General features: G+C 41.8%; 1 protein-coding gene across 4 annotated transcripts in view; it reads right to left on the bottom strand.

The window, feature by feature from the left end:
- Positions 1-23,089, bottom strand: part of KIF5A (kinesin family member 5A) — a 228,895-nt gene that overhangs the window by 94,801 nt on the left and 111,005 nt on the right. For all 4 annotated transcript variants that reach the window (XM_069758567.1, XM_069758565.1, XM_069758568.1 and 1 more), the window contains exons 6-17: positions 22,596-22,651; positions 16,476-16,563; positions 15,440-15,564; positions 12,228-12,332; positions 11,990-12,138; positions 10,591-10,739; positions 10,058-10,233; positions 9,561-9,629; positions 8,899-9,105; positions 8,560-8,706; positions 8,250-8,438; positions 6,729-6,846 (exon numbers count right to left, since the gene is read on the bottom strand). In XM_069758567.1, coding sequence (XP_069614668.1) covers positions 6,729-6,846; positions 8,250-8,438; positions 8,560-8,706; positions 8,899-9,105; positions 9,561-9,629; positions 10,058-10,233; positions 10,591-10,739; positions 11,990-12,138; positions 12,228-12,332; positions 15,440-15,564; positions 16,476-16,563; positions 22,596-22,651 — 1,578 coding nt within the window. The remainder of the gene's footprint in view (positions 1-6,728; positions 6,847-8,249; positions 8,439-8,559; positions 8,707-8,898; positions 9,106-9,560; positions 9,630-10,057; positions 10,234-10,590; positions 10,740-11,989; positions 12,139-12,227; positions 12,333-15,439; positions 15,565-16,475; positions 16,564-22,595; positions 22,652-23,089) is intronic.

The following is a 23,089-nucleotide window of genomic DNA, read 5'->3' as shown; positions in this document are numbered from 1 at the left end:
GCTAAAAAAATAATAGGCTTTCTATGGCCCACAATTGGAAAGAGAGAGATGGCACACCCAGCAGTCAAGACTGGCACACAAGCCCAAAGGCCAATATTAATCTCCCTTTTTTTTTTCAGGGAGAATTTATAAAACCAAAAAAAAATAAATAAATAGGCTTTCTATGGCCCACTATTTGTGAGAGAGATGGCACGCTCAGGACTGGCACACAAGCCCAGAGGCCAATATTAATCTCCCACTTTTTTTTTTTTTGTTCCAGGGGAAATTTATAAACCCAATAAAAAAAATAATAAATAGGCTTTCTATGGCCCACTATCTGAGAGAGAGAGAGAGATGGCACGCTTAGGACTGGCACACAAGCCCAAAGGCCAATATTAATCTCCCTTTTTTTTTCAGGGAGAATTTATAAAACCAAAAAAAAATAAATAAATAAATAGGCTTTCTATGGCCCACTATTTGTGAGAGAGATGGCACGCTCAGGACTGGCACACAAGCCCAGAGGCCAATATTAATCTCCCACTTTTTTTTTTTTTGTTCCAGGGAAAATTTATAAACCCAATAAAAAAAATAATAAATAGGCTTTCTATGGCCCACTATCTGAGAGAGAGAGAGAGATGGCACGCTTAGGACTGGCACACAAGCCCAAAGGCCAATATTAATCTCCCTTTTTTTTTTCAGGGAGAATTTATAAAACCAAAAAAAAATAAATAAATAGGCTTTCTATGGCCCACTATTTGTGAGAGAGATGGCACGCTCAGGACTGGCACACAAGCCCAGACGCCAATATTAATCTCCCACTTTTTTTTTTTTTTGTTCCAGGGAAAATTTATAAACCCAATAAAAAAAATAATAAATAGGCTTTCTATGGCCCACTATCTGAGAGAGAGAGATGGCACGCTTAGGACTGGCACACAAGCCCAAAGGCCAATATTAATCTCCCACTGATTGATTTATTGATTTTTTCAGGTAGAATTTAGAACCCAAATAAAGCAAAAAAAAAAAAAAATGGGCTTTCTATGGCCCACTGAGTGAGTGATGATGCACACAGGAGTCAGGAGTGGCACACAAGCCCTGAGGCCAATATTTTTCTCCCACTGATTGATGTAGTGATTTTTTCAGGTAGATTTTAGAACCCAAATCAAGCAAAAAAATAAATAGGCTTTCTATGGCCCACTATTTGTGAGAGAGATGACACGCTCAGGACTGGCACACAAGCCCAGAGGCCAATATTAATCTCCCACTTTTTTTTTTTTTGTTCCAGGGAAAATTTATAAACCCAATAAAAAAAATAATAAATAGGCTTTCTATGGCCCACTATCTGAGAGAGAGAGATGGCACGCTTAGGACTGGCACACAAGCCCAAAGGCCAATATTAATCTCCCACTGATTGATTTATTGATTTTTTCAGGTAGAATTTAGAACCCAAATAAAGCAAAAAAAAAAAAAAAATGGGCTTTCTATGGCCCACTGAGTGAGTGATGATGCACACAGGAGTCAGGAGTGGCACACAAGCCCTGAGGCCAATATTTTTCTCCCACTGATTGCTACTCAGTGGATTGACATTAATGCTAAAAGGCTTAAAGGAAAAGGAGACTGAAACTGAGGGGGGATTCTGAATGTGATTACTTCTCTGTCAGTTGGAAAAGAGACTTGTGATTAACAATTCAGGGGTTATGGGATGTGAAAGTTGAAGGGTGGAGCTGGGTTGTAATCAGTTACAGTTAAGGGAATGCTATAATGGCTGCTGGGAAAGGGGGAGGAAGGGTAAGCGGCGTATTATAAGTTTGTTTAGGTTTCTTGCATTTGCAGGTTACTCGATGTTGAAATCTTGCGACATGTTAAAGAATCTATGGAATTCTGCTATGTACAGTGGCGGGAGGAGGGTTGGGAAGGTACTGCCAATGGGAGTGTTCGCTATGGGCGATGATGCCCCACTCTTGAAAAGAGGCGGAATGGTTAGTTGTGAGGGGGGAAGGGTGGGAGGGAGAGTTGGGATAGGGGGGGTTAGGGATGTTAGACCGCTCATGGTCGGGAATAATGACATATCTAGTGAGGATGAGCCAATTGATGGGGGGCCGTTTTAAGATTTTGAGCTGGAATGTGAGAGGCCTGGCGGAGAAATCCAGACGAGCCGCAAGTTTGCAGTATGCAAGAGACCAACGGGCCTCAATGATATGTTTGCTTGAGACGCACTTGGTAAGGGAGAAAGTGAATGTCTTAAATAGACGTTGGATTCAGAAGGGATATCACTCTACCTTCTCCACGTATGCGAGAGGTGTGTCAATTTTGATTCCGGCGGGAGTACAGTATGAGGAGGTGAAGGTTTGTGTAGATGCGGATGGTCAGTATGTACTAATACAGTGTATATTGTATGGAGTGAGAGTATGTATTGCAGCTATGTACATTCCACCTCCCTACTCAAGCAGGAAGATTAGAGAAGTATTGGAGCGAGTGGAACGATGGGGGCCGACACCACTGATGATTATTGGGGACCTAAATAACATCTGTGACGACTTTTGGGATAAAAATAAAAACACCCAGAATAGGTCGGGGGGACATACTACAACATTTGGCACCTATATACATGAGATAGGTATGATTGACCTTTGGAGGGTCAGACATGTTGGGGAGAGAGGGTATTCATGTTATTCGCCGGCGCATGCCACGCTCTCTAGAATTGACATGGCTCTGGGAAATAGGCTATTAGACACACTGGTTGGGGAGGTGAGATATCTCCCAAGGGCCTTGTCGGACCACATTCCAATTGAGGTGGAGTTTAAATTGGCGGGGACACAATCTGTAAATGGGAGAGAATGGAAGATACATCCTAGTTGGTTGCATAGTATTGAGATGGAAAGTATAGGACGGGAGGTGGCGGAGTTCTTTGTTTTGAATGATGGGAGTACAGACGCCCTTACGATTTGGGATGCAATGAAGGCGTATCTGAGAGGACTACTGTTTAGAGATATTAGTAGGTGTAAGCGAAGGACGAGAGAGGCAGAAAGGGTGGCAGTTGATGAGTTGAAGGATGCAGAGGATGGGATGGCTATGCTGGGAACTCCTGAGGCTGGGAAAAGGCTGAAAAATGCACAAAATCAATTGGAAAAAGTACTGTTGGAAAAAGCTGATAGGAAGCAGGAATTTCAAAGAGTGTTGTATTATCAGGAGGGAGAAACAGTGGGTCATATGCTGTCGCTGGTGGTAGCTGCTCAGAGAAGTACTTCATATGTGCACTCATTGGAGCCTGTAAGTGGAAGCAGAGTATCTGAAACACCTGAGATTTTGAGGACTTTTGCGGACTTTTATGCAGACTTATATTCCTCCCGGGTTGGTGAGTCGGTCGGAGATACATTGACTTTCTGGGAGGGTCTGGATCTGCCGAGACTGAACGAGGTGGATAGGGAGAGCTTGGAAGCCCCTATCACGGAGGAGGAACTGAGTCGGGCATTGATGTCCATGGCCAATGGGAAGGCGCCTGGTGTCGATGGATTGCCCGCCGAGATCTATAAAAGTTTGGGAGAAGTGTTGATTCCTAGATTAAAGATGGTTCTGGAGGAAGCTAGGGCCCGGGGGTGTTTGCCAGCTTCTATGAGGGAGGCCATAATAGTGGTTATTCCAAAGGAGGATAAGGATTTGGGGAAACCTGAGTCATATCGCCCAATATCTTTGCTAACTATTGATGTCAAGCTTCTGGCCAAGGTGTTAGCTTCCCGTCTGTCTAGTGTCATTACGGGCCTGGTGCATCCGGACCAGTCTGGCTTTATGCCTGATAGGTCAACGGCGATTAATCTGCGGAGGTTATATGTGAATCTGCAGCTGAAGTCTGGCAACTGTGGCCAGAGGGTGATTGCGTCACTGGATGCCCATAAGGCGTTTGACAGTGTAGAGTGGGGATATCTCTGGCAGGTGTTGAAGGGTATGGGTTTTGGTCCGCAGTTTGTGGCTTGGATTCAGCTGTTGTATTCACTGCCGACGGCTAGAATCAGGGTGAACGGGGAATTGTCTCAACCTATAAAGTTGGCTAGAGGCACTAAGCAGGGATGTCCGCTTTCGCCTCTCTTGTTTGCGTTGGCTGTGGAACCACTTGCCGCCAAGATTCGACAATCTGATGGGGTCCATGGGTTTAGATATGGGAAAGTTGAGGAAAAGATAGCGCTATATGCAGATGACGTTTTGCTGTTTTTGGCTGATCCGGTTGATTCACTGAGAGGGGCCATTGAAATTGTTGAAAGATTCGGTTCCGTATCGGGGCTAACAATTAATTGGGACAAATCGGTTCTGTTTAAGGTAGATGGTGTAGGAGAGAATGCGAGTGAGAATGTGGGTGATGAGCGGCTTAAGGTGGTATCTCATTTTAAATACCTTGGGATATGGATTTCGGTTCCAGTCGCGGAGTTCGTACATAGAAATCTGACTCCTGTTATGGGGGTGCTCAAGACAAAGGTAGATGCTTGGAATAAGTTACATTTGTCGGTGGTTGGAAGGGTCAATCTTATTAAGATGGTCCTGATGCCTAAAATTTTATACGTTTTACATAACGCGCCAATTTGGATCCCGCGGGGGAAATTCCGACAGATTAATGCCCTCTTTAGAAGTTTGATATGAGGGAGACAGTACCCACGTATTAGCCTGGAGACGCTTCAGCGACCCAAGGAAGATGGTGGTTTGGCTTTGCCCAACCCTGAAATATACTTTCTTGCAGCCCAGAGTCAGCATTTGAAGGGCTGGGCGCGGGAGGCGTCATCCAGTGCAGTACAACACCTGATGGAAGGGGTGACAGGCTGATGCCCGGTAATACAATGCTTAGAGGACGGCTCTTTGGGAGCATTGGGGAAGCTATATCCAACCCTGTTTCTGATACGTAAATTATGGAACAGATTGAGGCAGATTCGGGGGGTTACAGGGTGAACCAAATTTACACCAATATGGCCTAACAGTAATTTAAAGGAATTTGCGGCTCTGGGAGGTCTGATAGAGTGGCAGACTAAAGGAATTTGCTTTGTACACCAAATAGTCCAACAACGAGTGTTGAAGTCCTTTTCCCAATTACAAGCAGAGTTTGGTTTGAGGCCCACAGGAGAATATCAGTATGCACAGATGAGACATGCCTTTGGAGCTCAAAATAAGAGTACTGACATTGGGATTCAGGAGGACATAGTATTGGAGTATGTAGGTGGCGACGGGACTACAAAGGGAGTTATTTCCACCCTATATAAGGACCTTATGCACACGTATCTGTTAGATTTTCCCATAAAGGCTAGAGCTAAGTGGGAGAGGGACTTGGGCCCGGTGGAGAATGAAACCTGGGAATCGGTGCTGGAGTGGGTTCCGCGATTGTCATTGAGTGAGCCGTACAGGCTGTCGCAGCTCTATATTTTGCACAGAGTATATAAATCTCCGGAAGTGTTACATAAAGCGGGGTTGCGTGCTGACTCTGAGTGTCCGAAGTGTGGGAATGAGAATGCAGGAATTTATCATATGATGTGGACGTGTCCTAGACTGGCCGCTTTTTGGGTGGTAGTTTTGAGTCGGGTGGAAGGAGCGTATAAATGTAGAGTCCTGAGAGATCCGATAATATGCTTGTTGGGATATGTGGATGAAATAGGAGTGGACAACACCTGGAAGATTGCAATTGCTAGGTTACTGTATATGGCTCGGAAAGTGATAGCACGGAACTGGATAAAGGCAGAACCACCTGCGAGGAGGGAATTTCTTCAATATGTACAACATGGTCTAAAGCTGGAAAAAGGTGTTTACAAGAGACGGGGGAAAATAGAAATGTTTAATAAAATGTGGTCTCCATGGCTTAAGTTGGGATGAGGAGTAATAGAAGTTGGGAGCTATTGGCTTCAGATAGGCGAGAACTACTTGAGGCACTGGTGGCCTCGGGGGAGTTTAGATTTGGGATGAGCTGTCCGGGGGGGGGGGGGTTGTTGTGGGTATGTTGGGGATTCTTAAAATTAAGAAAAGGTGTATGTAACATATTGAAATGTGGATGAGAAAGTGATGTTTTCTCTTTGCTGTTTATTGTTAATATGTTAATAAAAATCTATTTAAATAAAAAAAAAAAAAAAAGAATGGTATCCCTACTCTAATAGATGCAACACGCACCATTCGTGACATGCAGTTACATGTTGCAGATACATTGTTGTATATTTGCATTATTTCAAATGTTTGATTTTCATGTACTTTTATGAAGTATACAGAAATACTACAGACTATATACACACTGTGCACTGACTATACACATGCTATACATACACTGTATAGACTATACACAAACAATACAAACACCATACATACGGTAGAATACATGTACAACATGTGCTGGCTTCAGCCTTAAATAAGGGCCACCTGATTCACACCTGTGTCATCACAGAATGACGGACCTCACTAATTGATCTTCACGCTGCTATTATTATGAACACTCCCTTTCAATTAATTATTCTAATACAGAGACTCAAAAACATGCAGATCATGAATGCGGAATCTGGTGGTTTTCTGAATCTGCGGCACCAACTGGGAAATTGTTTGACATGTGTTGATATCATTTATACCAAAACTCTTCCCATGTAGCGTGTCCTGAAGTGTGCTGGTACCAGTAATTATGCACTGGTTTAATGACAATTATAACGTGGGCACATACATTCTGTATATTGGTATGTGTGTATCTAACTGCTTGCATGCTCCAAAGCATGTTATCATGGAGAAGGATGACTGGCCGCTACCTTGAGCCTGCATCTTAGCCAGTTCTTCACTCAGGGTATCGTACGACTCTTCCAGCTGACGTTTCTTCAGCTCTACGCTGTGCATATATTCAGTCAGAGACCTGATCTTGGCCTCATGCTGCAAAAGAATAGAGAAAGACCTTAACATGGAAATGATCAAAACCCTCTGTGAACATCTCAAGACTGACAGCTAGTGAGGGGCGAACATGCTTGGATAGGTGTTATCTGATCATGCTCCTGTGCCAACCGAGTGACCTAAAAAATATGCGGGGATTGGCTAACAAACAGGCAATTCTGCATGTGTTACGGCTCAACAGCCGCAAGACATGAAGACAAGCGGCCACAGGGACATTTTTTTTCGAGCCCACTGACTGAAGGCACTTGGCTAGCATACAAGCATGCTCGGATAACACCTTATCCAAGCACATTCATTCATCACTCCTGACAACTAAAACGGGTTGTGTGGGACTTGCTAAATGATGACCTATCCGATGGGGCTGCTATGTTCCACCCCGGACCGCTTCGGGAAGAGATTTAAGCTGATTGATGAAAGACCCTCATTGAGCTAATTTTGATAACCTATCCCGTACATACGTCATCAATGGCTTAGTCCCAAACAACCCATAAAGGTACTACCATATTATAGAAGGGACATTTATAAATGTAGTGATCTGATTTATTTTTCTTTGTAGTTATTTGTTTTGTATGCATTTGAAATGTACATATAGTATTTATGCAAAAAGACTTTTAGGACTCGTGATTTTTTTGTTGTTGATTTCCCTTTAACTGGGGCGGACATATTAGCTCACATTACATATCTATAACTATCTGCCACTACCCAGCTCTGAGCAGGAGCACAGTGTATTCAAAGGTCAGGACGGGAAGGCAGAGGCAGTAAAAAACCAACTCTGCCTTCTCTAATGGGAGAACCACAAAAAAAGGACTTAAAAATACTCCAAAAATTCAAAAATTATTTGGAGGCCTGGGCAGGTAAACATCTCTGCCTTTTTCCTTCTCTAATGGGATTACATCTGTCTGACAACCGGCACTACTCTCCTTCAGCTGCACAAACATCTGTGCCATCTATACACTGACAGCCCAACATTTAAAGATACTGAGCTGTTAACTACAAATTTTCCATTTTGAGAGGACCAGACATATCTGTTTTAGTAACATATCCTGTTATTCCTCCTGGGTGTTACCAGTGTGGGGGCATGTCCCTACACTGACACAGTCCAATCAGTGTTGAAAGTGTAAAAAACACACTCCTTTTTTGACAAGGGGGAGTGGTAGCAGCCATTTGTCAATTAATTCATTCAATTCTAAAAATAAAAGAGAAAGAGCACAAATCAGAATTATGAGAAAATAATTGTCTCTTCGTGTCGAAAATTAACATTTGCTGAAACAGACATGTCAGAAAAGGCGGAAGGTGGAATACGGAAACATTTGAAATTTTATACTATACTGACATAAATCAAAGCATGGACGAAGGCAAAAAGCAAGACCCGGACTGAGACATACCTGAGATATCAGCAGTTGGCAGGAGGACAGCTCTCGTCCTGTCACCTCCATCTTACGGTGACATTCGACCTGCAGGTTTTCCAGCTGGCGGCATCTTTTCACCACTGACTTCACCTCAGATTTGATCTTACTGATGTAGAGACGTGCCACGGTAAACTCTTCTTCTATGGCGCCACTTATCTCTACGGGCTACAGAGAAGACTTGCTTTAAAGACTATGGACTCATAAAGAAGAGCATGGACTGCAAAATGTGGACGTGGGGTTAAATGGGCCTTCTGAAGAATGTTTTGCAGATCAGGATACTACTCACCAACTTAAACTCTCCATTGCCCACAATGACACTGAATTCACTCAGATCTTTCATCAGACCATTGAGAACTTCTGCAATTCTCTTGCGTTGATGGGTGCTAAACTCCTGCAGTCGATGGAGATCAGTTTCCAGAGAAATAAGAGTGGCCTTGACAGAGATAAGAAAGAAATACTCAATTTTCAAAATCCACTGCAAATCAAGTGACTAACCTTCATCAGTCATTAATTGGCTATTATATACTAAATTACACTTACAGAGTAACTCAAGCCAAGTTCAAGATAAGGCAATAGTAGTCAGTGGATAGCGCCACCTTGTGGCCAGACAACTGAGGATACTTACAACTTTTTGGGACAGTTCATCAGCAAGGATCTTGTTCTGCAAAGTTTTGTCCTCCACTTCCTGGGATTTTTGGTCATAGTTGACGGCCAACTCTTCTAGAGCCTGCAGAACTTCTTTTACTTCTTCCTTGGCACAGTCATTCTCAGACTGCAAGCGAGTGAGTTCCATTTGCACCTTGTCATTGTCTCCCCGAGTAGATATTAAGAGCTGTGGATACAAAAGTCGAGGTCAAGTTATTGGTCCTGGTCTAAAAACTGGCATAGGAAATTAAATTGACAAATCCACAAAAAATGGGACTCTGATGTTCCTCCCGATGGAACTACAGACTTAAATTAGGCCAAAACATGCCACTTTTTCTTGTGATGTCCACCTTTTAAGCCAAACACAATAAGATACCTGCCTGGCTATGGTTGTGGACTCAGGTTGCCTAATTTAAGTCTATAGCTCTGTTGGTAACTCATCTGAATTTCGTTTTTCAGGGTTCAGACAGAAACCTGCTGGAGTCAGGAACAGGGGTCCAGGCGGGATATGAAACTGGTCTTGCACCATCGGGGCAGCACTATAGTGGCAAAGGATCTACCACGTCAATATCGCATTCCCCTGCTTTTTGTCCATTAACAAAAATCTTGGACAAACAAATCAAGCATTTAATTCCCTATTACCTCGTCTTGGTCCAGCATTTGCTGCTTGAGTTTTTCTACTAACTGACTCTGCTGGTTGATCTCATCATCCTATAAATATAAAGAGCACGGTATAAACATCCCTCACCAAAATGTCATTTTTAATGTCTTTGGAGCAAATTTTACAGAATTTTATGATAAATATGTTCTTACATATGTGACCTTTAGTAGCTTCCACTGCAGCTGCCCTGAATTTTAACCATCAGTCCTTATAATACAGAATTTAGCAGATGACTGAATGATTCGGAGTCCTGACTGGTCGATCATATTTCCTTACATAATGAGCTACACAGAATATGATATTTCCTTGCATAATGAGCTACACAGAATATGATTGGTCACATGTAGCTTTTGCCTTTACTCTTTACATGACAATAAAGTAAAATTTCTGATTTACTTTATAGATATTCCTTATTACACCCCTGCAGAACTGAATAGAACTATGAGCTTTCCTCACGTAAGCCGGGATTACTCCCTACCTTGTCATCCAGCTGCTTATACATCTTACGGATCTCCTCCTCATACTTCCTCCTCTCTTCTTCTGAGATCCTGATCACAATGGAGGAGTTGTCATCATTAACTGGGGTCTCATCACAGGTTTCCTGGATTGTCTGCTCCCCATCACTCAGCTGCTCCGTCTCAGGTACATTCTCCCCTAAAGGAAAATGAAGGACATTATTTTAGCATGCAAGCTAATAACTACACTTACATATCCTCAGTATATGCCACAAATGTCTAACAGATGTGGGTCCCACCTCTAAACTCCAGACCTGGGGTCCCTCAATCCCAAGATAGAGGTGGCCACACACACGGCTCTCTCCGCTACCTGCGGGGCCGTTCCACATACAATAAGGTGCCATTACTCTGCAGCATTGGGAAAGCTCACACCTACACGAGTGGACGCTTCTCCTGTCCATGCGGCCATGGAACCACTCAGTTTGGGAAGTACTGGTACCAGACTGGGTTTTATATGTTACTCTATGACTACTTTGCACAGTGAACCGCCTCTTACCATTCCTCCAGCGGGCTAGTTCAGCCTCCAGTTTTTGAATGGTTTCCTTCATCGTCTTGTTCTTCTCCTTCTCCTTCTCGTACTTCTTCTTCCATTGCTCTGCTGTCAGCTCAAGGTTGACTGATGCAGTATTCTTGATGGTCTTGGCTCTACAGGCATGATGACAAAATTTACATTGCTTATAGTGTATTTTACATTAATTTACATATGCAGGTGACATATTAAATGGAGAATAGCCTTGGCTAAATAAATGTGACACTTAAAGGGGTTGTGCCATCTTCTTGAATAGGAGTGCACATCTCTCCAGCCTCCTGGTTTGCTCCTTGTAGGGGAGTGGTGTACTCCTACTGGATTGATAGTTTCAGTGCCACTTGCCCATGCTCTGCTTTTTCCAATGCTTCTGTATAAAACTGTCTCTGCAGCATCAGAGGAGCGCAGTAACACTGAAGCTGGCCAGATGGGGAGCTAACAGTGAACTCCAACGATCCAGCCGGCCTAAGAGTGTGATGACTTTCAGAATTCACACGGGTAATGTACAAACCAGGAAGACAAATACCTGAACCTGACATGTCCCTGTTCAGACTAGGAAAAGCCCTATGAACCTGGTCTGTCCCTTCCTGACCGCGGAGGTTGCCACCCTAAGGTAACACAATGGCGCCCCCATTTGATGTTAGCTGACCCTGAATGTCCTTAGCAGCTCCTAGGTTCGCTACAGTAGCCGTTCCCTAAGCAGAAAAGGAATCACACACAGCAACTGCAAACAACACAAACTACAGCACAGTGAATGAATCCTACAAAGTCTATCACCAGATGGAAACACCAGTAGAGGAAGGTATTTAAGCTGCACCCGAAAGATGATAGATCAGACAAAAACAGTAAAGGAAAAACACCTGTTACCCAAAACCGACAGAAAGATAACAGAACTAAAACACCCAAAGAAAAGGTGTATCAGTTGTGGCTCAGCGGAAAGACATGCCGACCACAGAACCAAGGGTTCGAATCCAGAAGCACGACGCAGAGCAGCACTAAGGACCCTTTCACACTGCACTTTGGTGGTCCTGTTGGGGTCTATGCCTGAACACCCCAGCAAAATTCTTTCAATACCTTTTATAGTTAATGGCTCCTTCGGCACATACGCCCAAATTCAAATTTGTGGGGGGGTTTCAGACGTAAGCCCCGATGGGACCACTGAACGTGGGAGAAAGTGCAGTGTGAAAGCACCCCAACAAGTTCTATTACTTTCATTTGAATAGTAAGTACATCCTGCATGTATAGCCAGCCACATGTACCTAGCCAATAATGGACGGTCACCAAATACCTGTCAATTAATTGATCTCCAGTCTGACTACTATTTAAAAAGGAGTGGTCTTATGACTCAGTCCATCTGAGGGGTACATACCTCTGGCCAAACATAAGAGTGGACTTGGTCTCGGCATCGTTATAGCTTGATGGAGAGCAGCAGATAAACATTGTGGTCCTGCAGTTTCCACCCAGCGAGTCCTGCAGGATTCGGGTCATCTTGCTGTCTCTGTAGGGAACGTAACCTTTCTAAAACAAGGAGAAGGATAGAATGAGTGTGCAGAGTTGTACAAGGTAAAGGATATTTGCATAACGAAGAAGAAAAGGCTGTCACTTACCGCTCCTTCTGCCAGAGAAGATATGACATTTCCCAGGGCAGACAAAGACTTATTTATATTCTTGGCTTCGTCCAGTACTGATCCTTCAGCTCCAGTTTTACTAACCTAGAAGATTAGTTGAATAATATAATTTTTACTTTTATTGTCATTTTAGAATCAGACAAGCAAGGTAAACTAGTGTCACACGCATTTCATAATATATTATACAAAAATCAACTGAAACTGGCTCCAAGTCACGAGAAGGACAAATGGGAGCTTCGTTCCTTTCTGTGTCAGTAGTCCTGAGGACAGAGCTGGTCTCTGCCTCCCACAACCCTCAAACATCATGACTGGCTCTCAGCAACATTTGGCTTAAAATGTACTAAAATAGCACTCTGTGTTTTCTTTATGTTTAAACAAGCTCTCCTCTCATTAAACCCTCTTAATATATTGCAGTCTTCACATTATATAGCGCCGTATACTTACAATTGCTCATTTTTCCTTTCTACCCAGCTAATTCTTCTGTTTTCAATTACGTCTATGACATCACATGATTAAAAACTGACTAGCTGATTCCTTCTAAGCTCTATGTACTAACAGAAAGTCTCTTTTCCATGCATGAGTCATCATTAGAACTACAATTATACCTCACAGCAAAGTCCCTAGCAGGGAGAAGAAGCAGAGCAGCTGGGTCAGGAGATGAAGACGTGATGGGGCTGGGCTGCCAGGGACTTTTGCAGTGACTTATGACTCATACAAGGAAAATTGACCTCCTGTTTCAGTTTTTTAATCACGTGATGACATAGCCCTAATGGAAAAGAGAAGCATTAACTGGGTAGAAAGGCAAAATGAGCAATTGTAAGTATACAGTGCTATATAATATGATGACTGCAACATATTAAGAGGATAAAAAACTTTGATGGGAGGAGTGCTTCTTTAGGAACATTTAGGATCAATATAGAACCCCTTTAAATTAACTACAAGTGAAAGAGTAGCCATTGATTTTTTTTTTTTTAAGATAAATCAATAGCACACATAAAATAAGAAACATAAGAAACTTTTTCATATATCTTATTAGAGAAATCTTCCTTCTCCTCCTGAACTGATCATTCTTAAAAATTCTTCAATAAAGACAGATTTTCTCATTACTGAGATAGGAGCTGACAGTTGGTGCTCATAAAGTTCTATGGAACTAGCAGTAAAATGACATTTTATACCATCTCCTATCTCATTAATGGGAAACTGTCTTCACTAAATACAGATTTTCCCCATGGACTGAGAGTGAAAATCAGTCAAGGAGGAGAAAGAAAGCTAATTTATTTTATAAGATATCTTACAAATTAGCTGTTGATTTATAAAATAATTGTTAAAATGAAGGTTATTCCTTGGACTGGGACATTTGGATTGATGTAATTATGAATAAGTAAAACTTCTATAAAAAATATTGGCTTAATGTCTTTTCTTCAGATCTATTGGTGCAAGTCGTCTCAGAAATCTATTACACAATCTGCTGCTGTAGTTTCCCCTAACTGTAGTGTTCTGCGATGTCAGGCAATACAGACGGAGGGGCAGGCTGCACAAATCAATAGGGCTTGTTCCGTCTGAGTTCACATTGATTTTAGCATATTCCATGGGCCATCATTTCTGGCTGTAATTGCAGTGATTGTGCAGAATGATCTGTAATGTATTTCGATAAAAATACACACATAAAGGGTACGGTCACAACATAACGCAGCATTAAGGATGACCTGACTAGTCACACGAGAATAAGAGCGAGTCCACTGGAACTTTCCATAGAGAACCATGCATTTGGTGGTAAAATAAAATATATAAAAAGTAACATGTGCCCCTGTATCCACACAGCCCCTGTGCCTAAGGTATCTATGTGATAACCATGGCGTGTATGAGTGGTTCACAAGTGCACAATGGAAGGGCAAGGCCCAAACGACAAATTTTGCTAAGATAATTGTGTTGATGCTTAATGTGGTCCCAGGGCATTTTTTTTTCGGGACACATTATACTTGAAGATAATTTTTCATTTTTTTTAAAGGTAATTTACAAAACTTATTTTTTTAGGGACAAATTCAGATTTGAAGTGACTTTGGGGGTCCTATATATTGTAAACCCCCAGAAGTGATACCATTTTAGAAACCGCACCCCTCACCATATTCAAAATTGCTTTCAGGTCGTTTATTAACCCTTCAGGTATTGTTCAGGAATTAAGGCCTCTTTCACACGTCCAGATAATTTCGGTACCGGAGTAATCCGCGTCCATGTGCTCATGTAGCACATCAGTGTGGCACACGTGCGGCAGCCGTGTGCCGCCCGTGTGCCGACTGAGGACCACACGGACCGTGCAGGAGACAGCGCTACAGTTAAGTGCTGTCCCCTGCTTTTGGTGCTGAAGCCGGCATTCATTCCTTCTCCCCAGCAGCGTTCGCTGAAGAGAAGGAATGAAAAATCAAGGTGTTTTTTTGTGTGTTAAAAATAAATTTTGTGGGTCACCTCCCGCCTCCCATCCCCTGTGCGCTCGCCCGCTTCCCGAGAAATACTCACCCAGCTCCTGCGATGTATGCTCTCAGCGCCGGCAGCAGGTCCTGTGTGAGCGGTCACATGGTACCGCTCATTACAGTGATGAATATGCGCATATTCATCACTGTAATGAGCGGTACCATGTGACCGCTCACACAGGACCTGCTGCCGGCGCTGAGAGCATGGGGGTTAAAGAGGGGGGTTAACCATCTAGACGCTGTAGTCAGTATTGACAGCAGTATTTAAGGGGTTAAATGGCCACGGTTGGTGCCAACACTGATAGTGGCTGATGCCGCAAGTTGTCAGCTATAGTGTACAGCCAACAGCTGCTGGATTTTCACCCGTGCGGGTATGCTAGTCTCTTATACTAAAGGTCAGTTTTTGTCATACTGGTGGTCACTAAGGAGTTAACACTAATTAAAAAAAAAATAATGAAGGTATACTCAGTCTCACCACTGCTCCTCTCCAAGGACTGGACAGGAACAAGAGGAGATCGGTTGGTGAGAATGTTTTGTCGGTTTTTGTGTTTGCTTTTTTTACACCTTAATAAACTGTTTATTTTTTTTGTCTAGCTTTTGTTAAATACGGTTAGACAACTTTTAATAGCGATCACTCCAAAGAAAATAACCCAAAAGAATGTTCAATAAATTATGATATATGTCATAGTAAAGGAACGGACTAGTCATGGTTGTGATTCTGACCTTCTCACTGCCAGCCAAGTCCACCAGGTACAGCTTCCCACTCAGCTTCTGTTCCGTCTCCACATTTTCCTGCTTGATATTGATGAGGAAGATGCTGTGACTACGGGAACTGTGCTCGTTCATGTCTGAAAGAGACAGCGTGGCACAGTGATAAAACACATAAAAAGGCACATAAAGGATCTCATGTATATCATGTGAGGGTGACCATCCTTCCCTCATTTCTGTGTCTTGTACCCAAAACATACTAAAGGGCTATTAAATATTTTTACACCTTTCTATATATTAGCGCTGTTTTAGTTGTGTAGATAGATAATTTGCATGTACAATATTAGGTACGGTATATAATATTGACACCTTGATCTTCATATGATTAATAATTGCTATGTTGAGCTAAAATGAAAAATGCACTAGTGTAATGTAAAATCCTCGAAATTCTATAAAATAGTTAGAGAATCTGTTAGCAGGTTTGTACTAGCCCATCTGAGGGTAACTTGATGTAGGGACAGAGACCTGATTCCAACGACGAGTCACTTACTGCTGCTTGATGCAGCTTTTATAAAATCAATCTTTGTGCAGAACTATCAGTTCTCTGAATGCTGAGCTCTGTATCGCCCCGCCCCTACCACTGATTGGCAGCTTTCTGTGTACACTGTGCATAGCCAGAAAGCCGCCAATCAGTGTTGGGGCGGGTGATATAGCGCTCATGAATATGGAGGACTAAAAGGCAGCAGGATTACTAGTCTTGTAGTGATAATCTCCTGCTGATAAAACAGTGATTTTATCAAAACTACAGCAAGCAGCCCAGTAAGTGACATATCGCTGGAATCATGGTCTCTGTCTACATCATGCTGCTTTCAAATTAGGTGGCAAAAAACTGTTGACAGATTCCCTTTACCAAGAAGAATGTACCAAGAAGAATGTCCTAGTGTATGTGTTAATATTAGATGCATTGATCACAAGCGAGTCCCCTCCATACACAGTTCACAGGGGTGTCACTTAATAAAACTAGAGCAGGATAACTCATGTCAGCCCTTACTTGTGACAGCGACATGGCGGTTGGACTTTCCTTCATCAATCACATCTAGGATCTCCTCCGGACTGGAGACAAAACGTTCAGTGCATCCCTGACACGGGAAGAAGAATGGATCATGGGTTCAGTACTCTGCATTAACCAGTCATTATTACCTGCAATAGCTCAGCACCTTGGTGCACATCGTCCGATAACTGACATATATAACGACCTTAATAATAATAATAATTTTATTTCTATAGCGCCAACATATTCCGCAGCACTTTACATTATAGAGGGGACTTGTACAGACAATAGACATTACAGCATAACAATAATCACAGGTCAAAACAGATATCAGGAGGAATGGGGGCACAGTCTATGAGAGAAAGGGGAGACACGAGAGGTGGATGGTAACAATTGCTTTCGTTGTTCGGCCAGACATAGTGTAAGATCTTATCAGATTATACTGCCACAAATGTCAAACATTTATGAATACTTTATTGAGATAGACAATAATACATAATACGGTAATTATCTGATGGAAAGGTAAAATGGGCACTTCTTCTATATCAGGATGATTCATTCATCGTTCATTTTACCATATAATCTACTGGATAAAGAAGTGAAATGGCGAACGAAAAGAAACACATTTTCTGACATAGTTTTTTTCTTTCAGCGTTCATTTGTGCTATAAAAGTAATCTGGCAACATGATTCTTCTGAGAAGTACGAGTTCAGTGATACCAAAGATGTAGCTTTTAATTTATATTACTGCTAAAATAAATTCAGAAATTTGTTTAAAAAAAAAAAAAAAAATGATGTGTACTGCCTGTATCTTTGTCTTCCCGGCTGAGGATTTTAGGGATGCCACAAAACTAAAAAATATCGCTAAAATTGCAGTCTTCTATTGAGAGTTACAGGCACGGTCTCTACAGTTACAGGCAGATGCCGGCTGTGTAACACTGCCGGCATCTTCCAGGCATGTGCTGTACATTTATGGCAGATGTCAGAGAGGGATTAAAAAACATCCCGGGGATGTCACATTGGAGGCACACACATCCGCCCTGCAATGACTACATAGGCAGTGCGCCGGGGTGTACATGGCTCCTGACTGCTGTAATAAATGGGACTCAATGGTCAGAAAAATGTAAAGAACTAAAGGAGTACAAGTGATTTGTCATCTATCATTATTCAGTGCACCCTGCTGACCCTGCCCCAGTCTACACAGTAAAGCAAACATGTGAGCAGCAGAAAACAGAAAGTGTTAGCTTATTGTGGTGTGCTTCAGAGGCCAATATGGAAACTGGAATATTTTTTAAGGCTATGTTGACATGTCCAGTAATCATCCGTTAGAACGGATCCAGCAGCAATCCATTTATTAAAAAGGTATGCAGATACAGCTTTTTTGCCCAGCTGATTTCAACTGAATCCATTTTTTTTTGCATTGAAGTCTATAGAAAACGGATCAGTTAATTAGCCATCCGTCTTTGAAACCATATTTGAAACTGATTCGGTAAGCAAAAAACCAATACTTTTCAAATGGGAAAAAAATTGTTTATAATATAAAACAATTTAAATAATATGTACATTTCTGGTTTAGTATCATTTTTATGCCAGTGCACTCTCTGAGCAAAAGTATGGCTTCTTCAACCGCAAAAAAAAAATCGACCGGCGACCACAATGAGGATGATGTGCTCAGCCTGCAATAGCCGAGCAGGACACCATAATGGTAATATTTTAGGGAAAAGCATCACTCCGACTAATTATCACCAATGTAATCATCTCTTGGATTTCACGGCTTTTTGTAAAGGGCATAAACTGAGCTGTGAACTAGAGGGAATAATATTCAATTCACAGCATATTCTGACTCGGAGGAATGATGCTAAGTACTGGCCATTGTGCTTCAGACGCGGAGGAACAGCGTGAGATCAATACTTTGTGATCCTGGCCCACATAACACTGCAAAAGAAAATGGATTTTCTTCTTCCAGTAATCGGCATTTGGCACATCAGTACGGGCTGCCCGCAGCACCGATATCTATATATATATATATATATATATACACTGCAGATATCAAATAAATCAAGGACTTCCTGCTACGTCCACATTATTTATGACTCATAACCCCATTAATATATACTGCTGAAACAGTAAAGATTATTCCAAATTATTTTTCCTTGGGAAATACATGTCTGGAAATTAAATAAATCCAAATACATATATATATATATATATATATATATACAGTGTGTGTGTATATATATATATATATATATATATATATATATATATATATACATATATATAGGGCCCATTCCTAATTGGTCAAATTAGGTAAAGTGAGATAAAATATAACTATTAATCAAATATCTAAAATGTCGCTCTCCTGGCTACACAGACAAACAAGAACATACAGACCTTCATATGCAATCATCTAGCACCATTAACTGGTCAGGAAACCTGTGAGTGACAAACCCGTCGGAGCTGGGATTATTATGTGGCGTTTATTATTATGATGAAGATAAATCTCACAACATAGGAATCATAGTTATGAGAGATAAGAACAATCCATGAACAGTAGCAGAAGATAATCAGAAATGATCCTTCAAATGATTAGAGGGGCATTTGTCCATCCTGGCCAGAAGGATCTTGCGCCAGATGATCTGCCAACGCGTTTCTTACATTCATCAGAGAAGGTTTTCTGGTTAAGATAATGTCCGTGCCAAGTAGCCGGATGGCGAGATGTAAAGCTGCGAGAGAGGCTGTGTGATACCGCCTCACTACACAACATGTCGCTCTCTTCCCTGATTAAATAGGGGGCATAAGGGGCTGAAACACGCCGTGTATTTCCTGAGAAGGGGTTGCATAAGTGGGGAACAACCCCTTTAATGGTACTGTAGAATGGAAAACGGATACTTCTTAATATGAATGTCTGTGTGTTCTTGTTTGTCTATGTAGCCGCGACATTTTAGATATTTGATTAAAAGGAAATACAGGGATAAATCAAGCATAAAATACTTGTATTTAATAAGCGTGAAGATGAAAGGGACAAATGTTCAGCAGCCCGTAGACCACAGTACATCTGCAGTCACCACTCTGAGACTCAGCTGTTCAGAGCAAAAAATGATTTGCGGTAATTGTATATTGATTCATTCTGCGGCCATCAGCACTGGAGGAAGAATGGCGGAAATATACAAGCGCCATACCGATACCAGAGTGCTGCAGTGCTGTGTGATCGGACCGGACTGAATATAGTATAGATGGACGGCTTCTAAACTAGAGGGTATAACCTACTGATATATCATAGTCATCGTCCAGCAGAGTAACTAACACATCCTATATACCTCACTGCTCCTAACATGTATATCATGCACATACATGTAGTGCTATGGCCCAATCCAGCTTTTTGTGTACTTTTTGGTGTTTAAAACCTGTTTTTAATTAGCACCAAATTCTTCTTTTAATTTGGGTCTTTTTTATGCTATTTGTTTCCCAGATATTTGTGACCGATTCGTCAAAAAAAGCACAAATGTACTTCAATCCTTCTCTCTGGAGTGATTTTCTTTTTTTATAGCTGAAATGAGACATTTTGCTCTCAAAAGGCACAAAAAAGGTTAAAGACAAAAAATTAAGAGCATTTATTTTCATTTGAGATCAAAATTCATGAAACGTGTGTACAATTTTGAAGAATCTAACACAAAAAATTGACCATGAATGCAATAAGACAAAAAAGAAAAGTGACTAAAAACACTCCAAGTGATGAATCGGGCCATTAGTGTTGTGAGCATATTAGCCCCATTTCACCAATAGAAAGAACTGTTCAGCCTTGAAATAGCTTTTAACCACGCTCTAGAGCTTCTACAAGGCTGAGAAGGACAAATTAGACCATTTTTTGCCAACCAATGATGCTTTATTGTGACCCACATGAGTGTGACACAAATGCTGACTGATGGCAGATATCTGCTCAAAAAATTGATCTGCCGTGTTGGGATTCCTGGGTCCTTGTCGGGTGCTGTGGTTGGAAAAGTGTTTATTCCGAACACCACATCTGGAGACTGGTGCACAGATCATAGCAGAGATGGATAGGTGATTTGTCATTTTACCTTAGGGCATTGTTATCAGCAACGACCACCTTTAGAGACCAACCATGAGTGACAAGTCGTTTGGAAAATGGCCATCAGAAATCACTATTGTGTGGCCACGTTTACTGGTGGCTTAGTAACCATTCTGTCCATGCTGTAATATAAATCAGACCTCCATGCGCTGACCTTCAGGTCAGATTGTGCTGGGCCTGTGTATATACAAAGCAACCAAGCTAACGGGACAGAGCTTCTGAAGAGAGAGGAGAGCAACAGGCTAAATCAATGATGAGACTGGAGGTCGGGCAGACTTGTCTTCTATCGGAGTAACAACCTCTGTCAGACCGGGGTCACACGGCCGTATATTCTCTCGTATCGATTATGGCAATAACACTCTGATCAAACTCTGATCTGACTTTGATCAGAGTGTCAGCATTGTTTGATCAGATTCTCTCAGAAGAGGAGATGATGGATTTCCATTGGGTCAGTGGTGGGAATCGGACTACACTCAGAAGTCATCCAAGTGCAATCAGAAATTTTCCACACAGCCATAGACTTGAATGGATGAGTGCAATCCAATGTGTGCTGAAAATCGCAGGATGCTGCAATTTTTTTCTCGTCCTGAATCAGTACAAGAAAAAAAATGGTGATCATCACTGCCCAATAGAATAACATTGGTCCAAGCGTTATCCGACAAAACATCAGATAGCACTCGAACAATGTATACGCTTGTGTGGGCCAGCCCTTAGCGTCATTCTGCAGTTGTCTGCTAGTCTGGGAAGCCGAAAATGTATTTCAACAACCCGCTATTAGACCTAAGTCCATTGTTCTGCACAACCTCAGCCAGGGCACATTCACTCATCTATGTCTGCTTTGAAGAGCTCCAAAAAACAGATCCTTTATAAAATGTATGGCTTCCCTTTGCCATCATTTTACTGGAGCGTCATAGATTTCACGGCTAAGGCTGATCGGCAAAAATGGATGAGAATAGGATAGTTTATAGCGATGCACACAGATGTGTGAACAGTTCCATTAAACAGCAGTGTACAAAGAGGACAGTGCATAGATAATAAAGACTGATGTGTGAATGTGCTCTAAGACGTTTGATTGGAGTGGTGATAGGACGCCACTGATTCCTTTAAATTATATGTGGGTGATGGAAACAACCACACAGGTAGCACTAACTACATTTCCCATGATACCACTAGCATAACAGAGAATGTGAGGTCTTATTACATGGCACTTGCTCTGATCTGTGCCTTATCTAAGTAAGGAAATTTCTACAACATTAAACTGCTGTCCCCTCACATTGCAGAGTTTCAGCATATTCTTTATCATGCAGCTTCAGACTGTCACCCCTGCCTCCTGCCTGTGATAACTTTCTCCGTCAGCTCCAACAAGCAGAGGGCAGGGAGAACAGAATGAACGATACAATGGACAATTTAGACACCCTAACTATAGCGATACAGGCAGGCAGTTTTAGTCAGTGGAGTTTTACAATTCTGAAGCTAATCATTGTGTGGACTTACTATATTACTGATCTTTTGTAAAAATACATAAATTATATCCTCAACAATATAGTAAGACACACAGAGGAGCAAGAAGGGTGAAGACTAATAATTAGAGGGGAGTCTGATAAATTCAGTGGTACAATATCCTATGGTGAGCTAAGAAATAAGCTATACCCTTATTAAATAAGTGTTTCCTAATAATAGTGGAATTGCGCAGTGTGGCCACACAATACAGCCCAGAAAACAGAGGCTGACTTTACAAAGAGTCTGCTAACAGCTGTAGAAAGCGATGATACATATCATTTCCCTACTTTACTATCGGACAATGCACACTACTTTTCTTATTGTGTTAGCTGTTTTTAGTAGCATAATATCACACAAGGAGATGTTGTATAAGAGATTCCATAACATAAATGAAACTGCGACCCTAAGAATGCAGAGGTCATAATGTAATACTTACAAAGATACCGTTATACAGATAAATTTAAAAAAATGCAATATTTGTTGCTAATTTTAGGCATTCAACAAGAAAGAAAACATAGTGTCCGCTCTCACCTTGACAAATGGCACGCGGTTCTTATCTTCATGCACAGAGAGGTTTGTTTTAGACACTAGAAAAGGAAGAATAAATTGATTTACAAAAGCATTAAAAGGAAAATCAATACTGCCAAATAATTTATCCAACTATTTTTAGTCACACACTAAAAATAAAGAATATTTGAAAGAACAAATAGAATACAGATCTACTTAAAGGGACTCTGTCACCTGAATTTGGTGGGCTCAGTTAATGGTCAGATGGGCGGTGTTTTCTGTTCTTTCATGCACCCCTTCCTTTCCCGCTGGCCGCAATATTGTCTTGAATTTGATTAGGTTTCCTCCGTAGTACACGTGTGCGCAGTGCAATCTCGCCTTGCGCACGCGCAGTATGCTTTGCCCAACTGCGGGCAAAGCCGAAAAGCGTTAGTGCACATGTGCCGGCGCACTATGTCCCGGAAGTATTTCACTGTGTTCCGGGACATAGTGTGCCGGCACATGTGCATTAATGCTTT

The sequence above is a fragment of the Ranitomeya imitator genome, chromosome 3 (assembly GCF_032444005.1).
Source record: "Ranitomeya imitator isolate aRanImi1 chromosome 3, aRanImi1.pri, whole genome shotgun sequence".
Lineage (NCBI taxonomy): Eukaryota > Metazoa > Chordata > Amphibia > Anura > Dendrobatidae > Ranitomeya > Ranitomeya imitator.
Note: the sequence above shows the minus strand (reverse complement) of the source record. Positions and strands in the feature narration are given on the sequence as shown.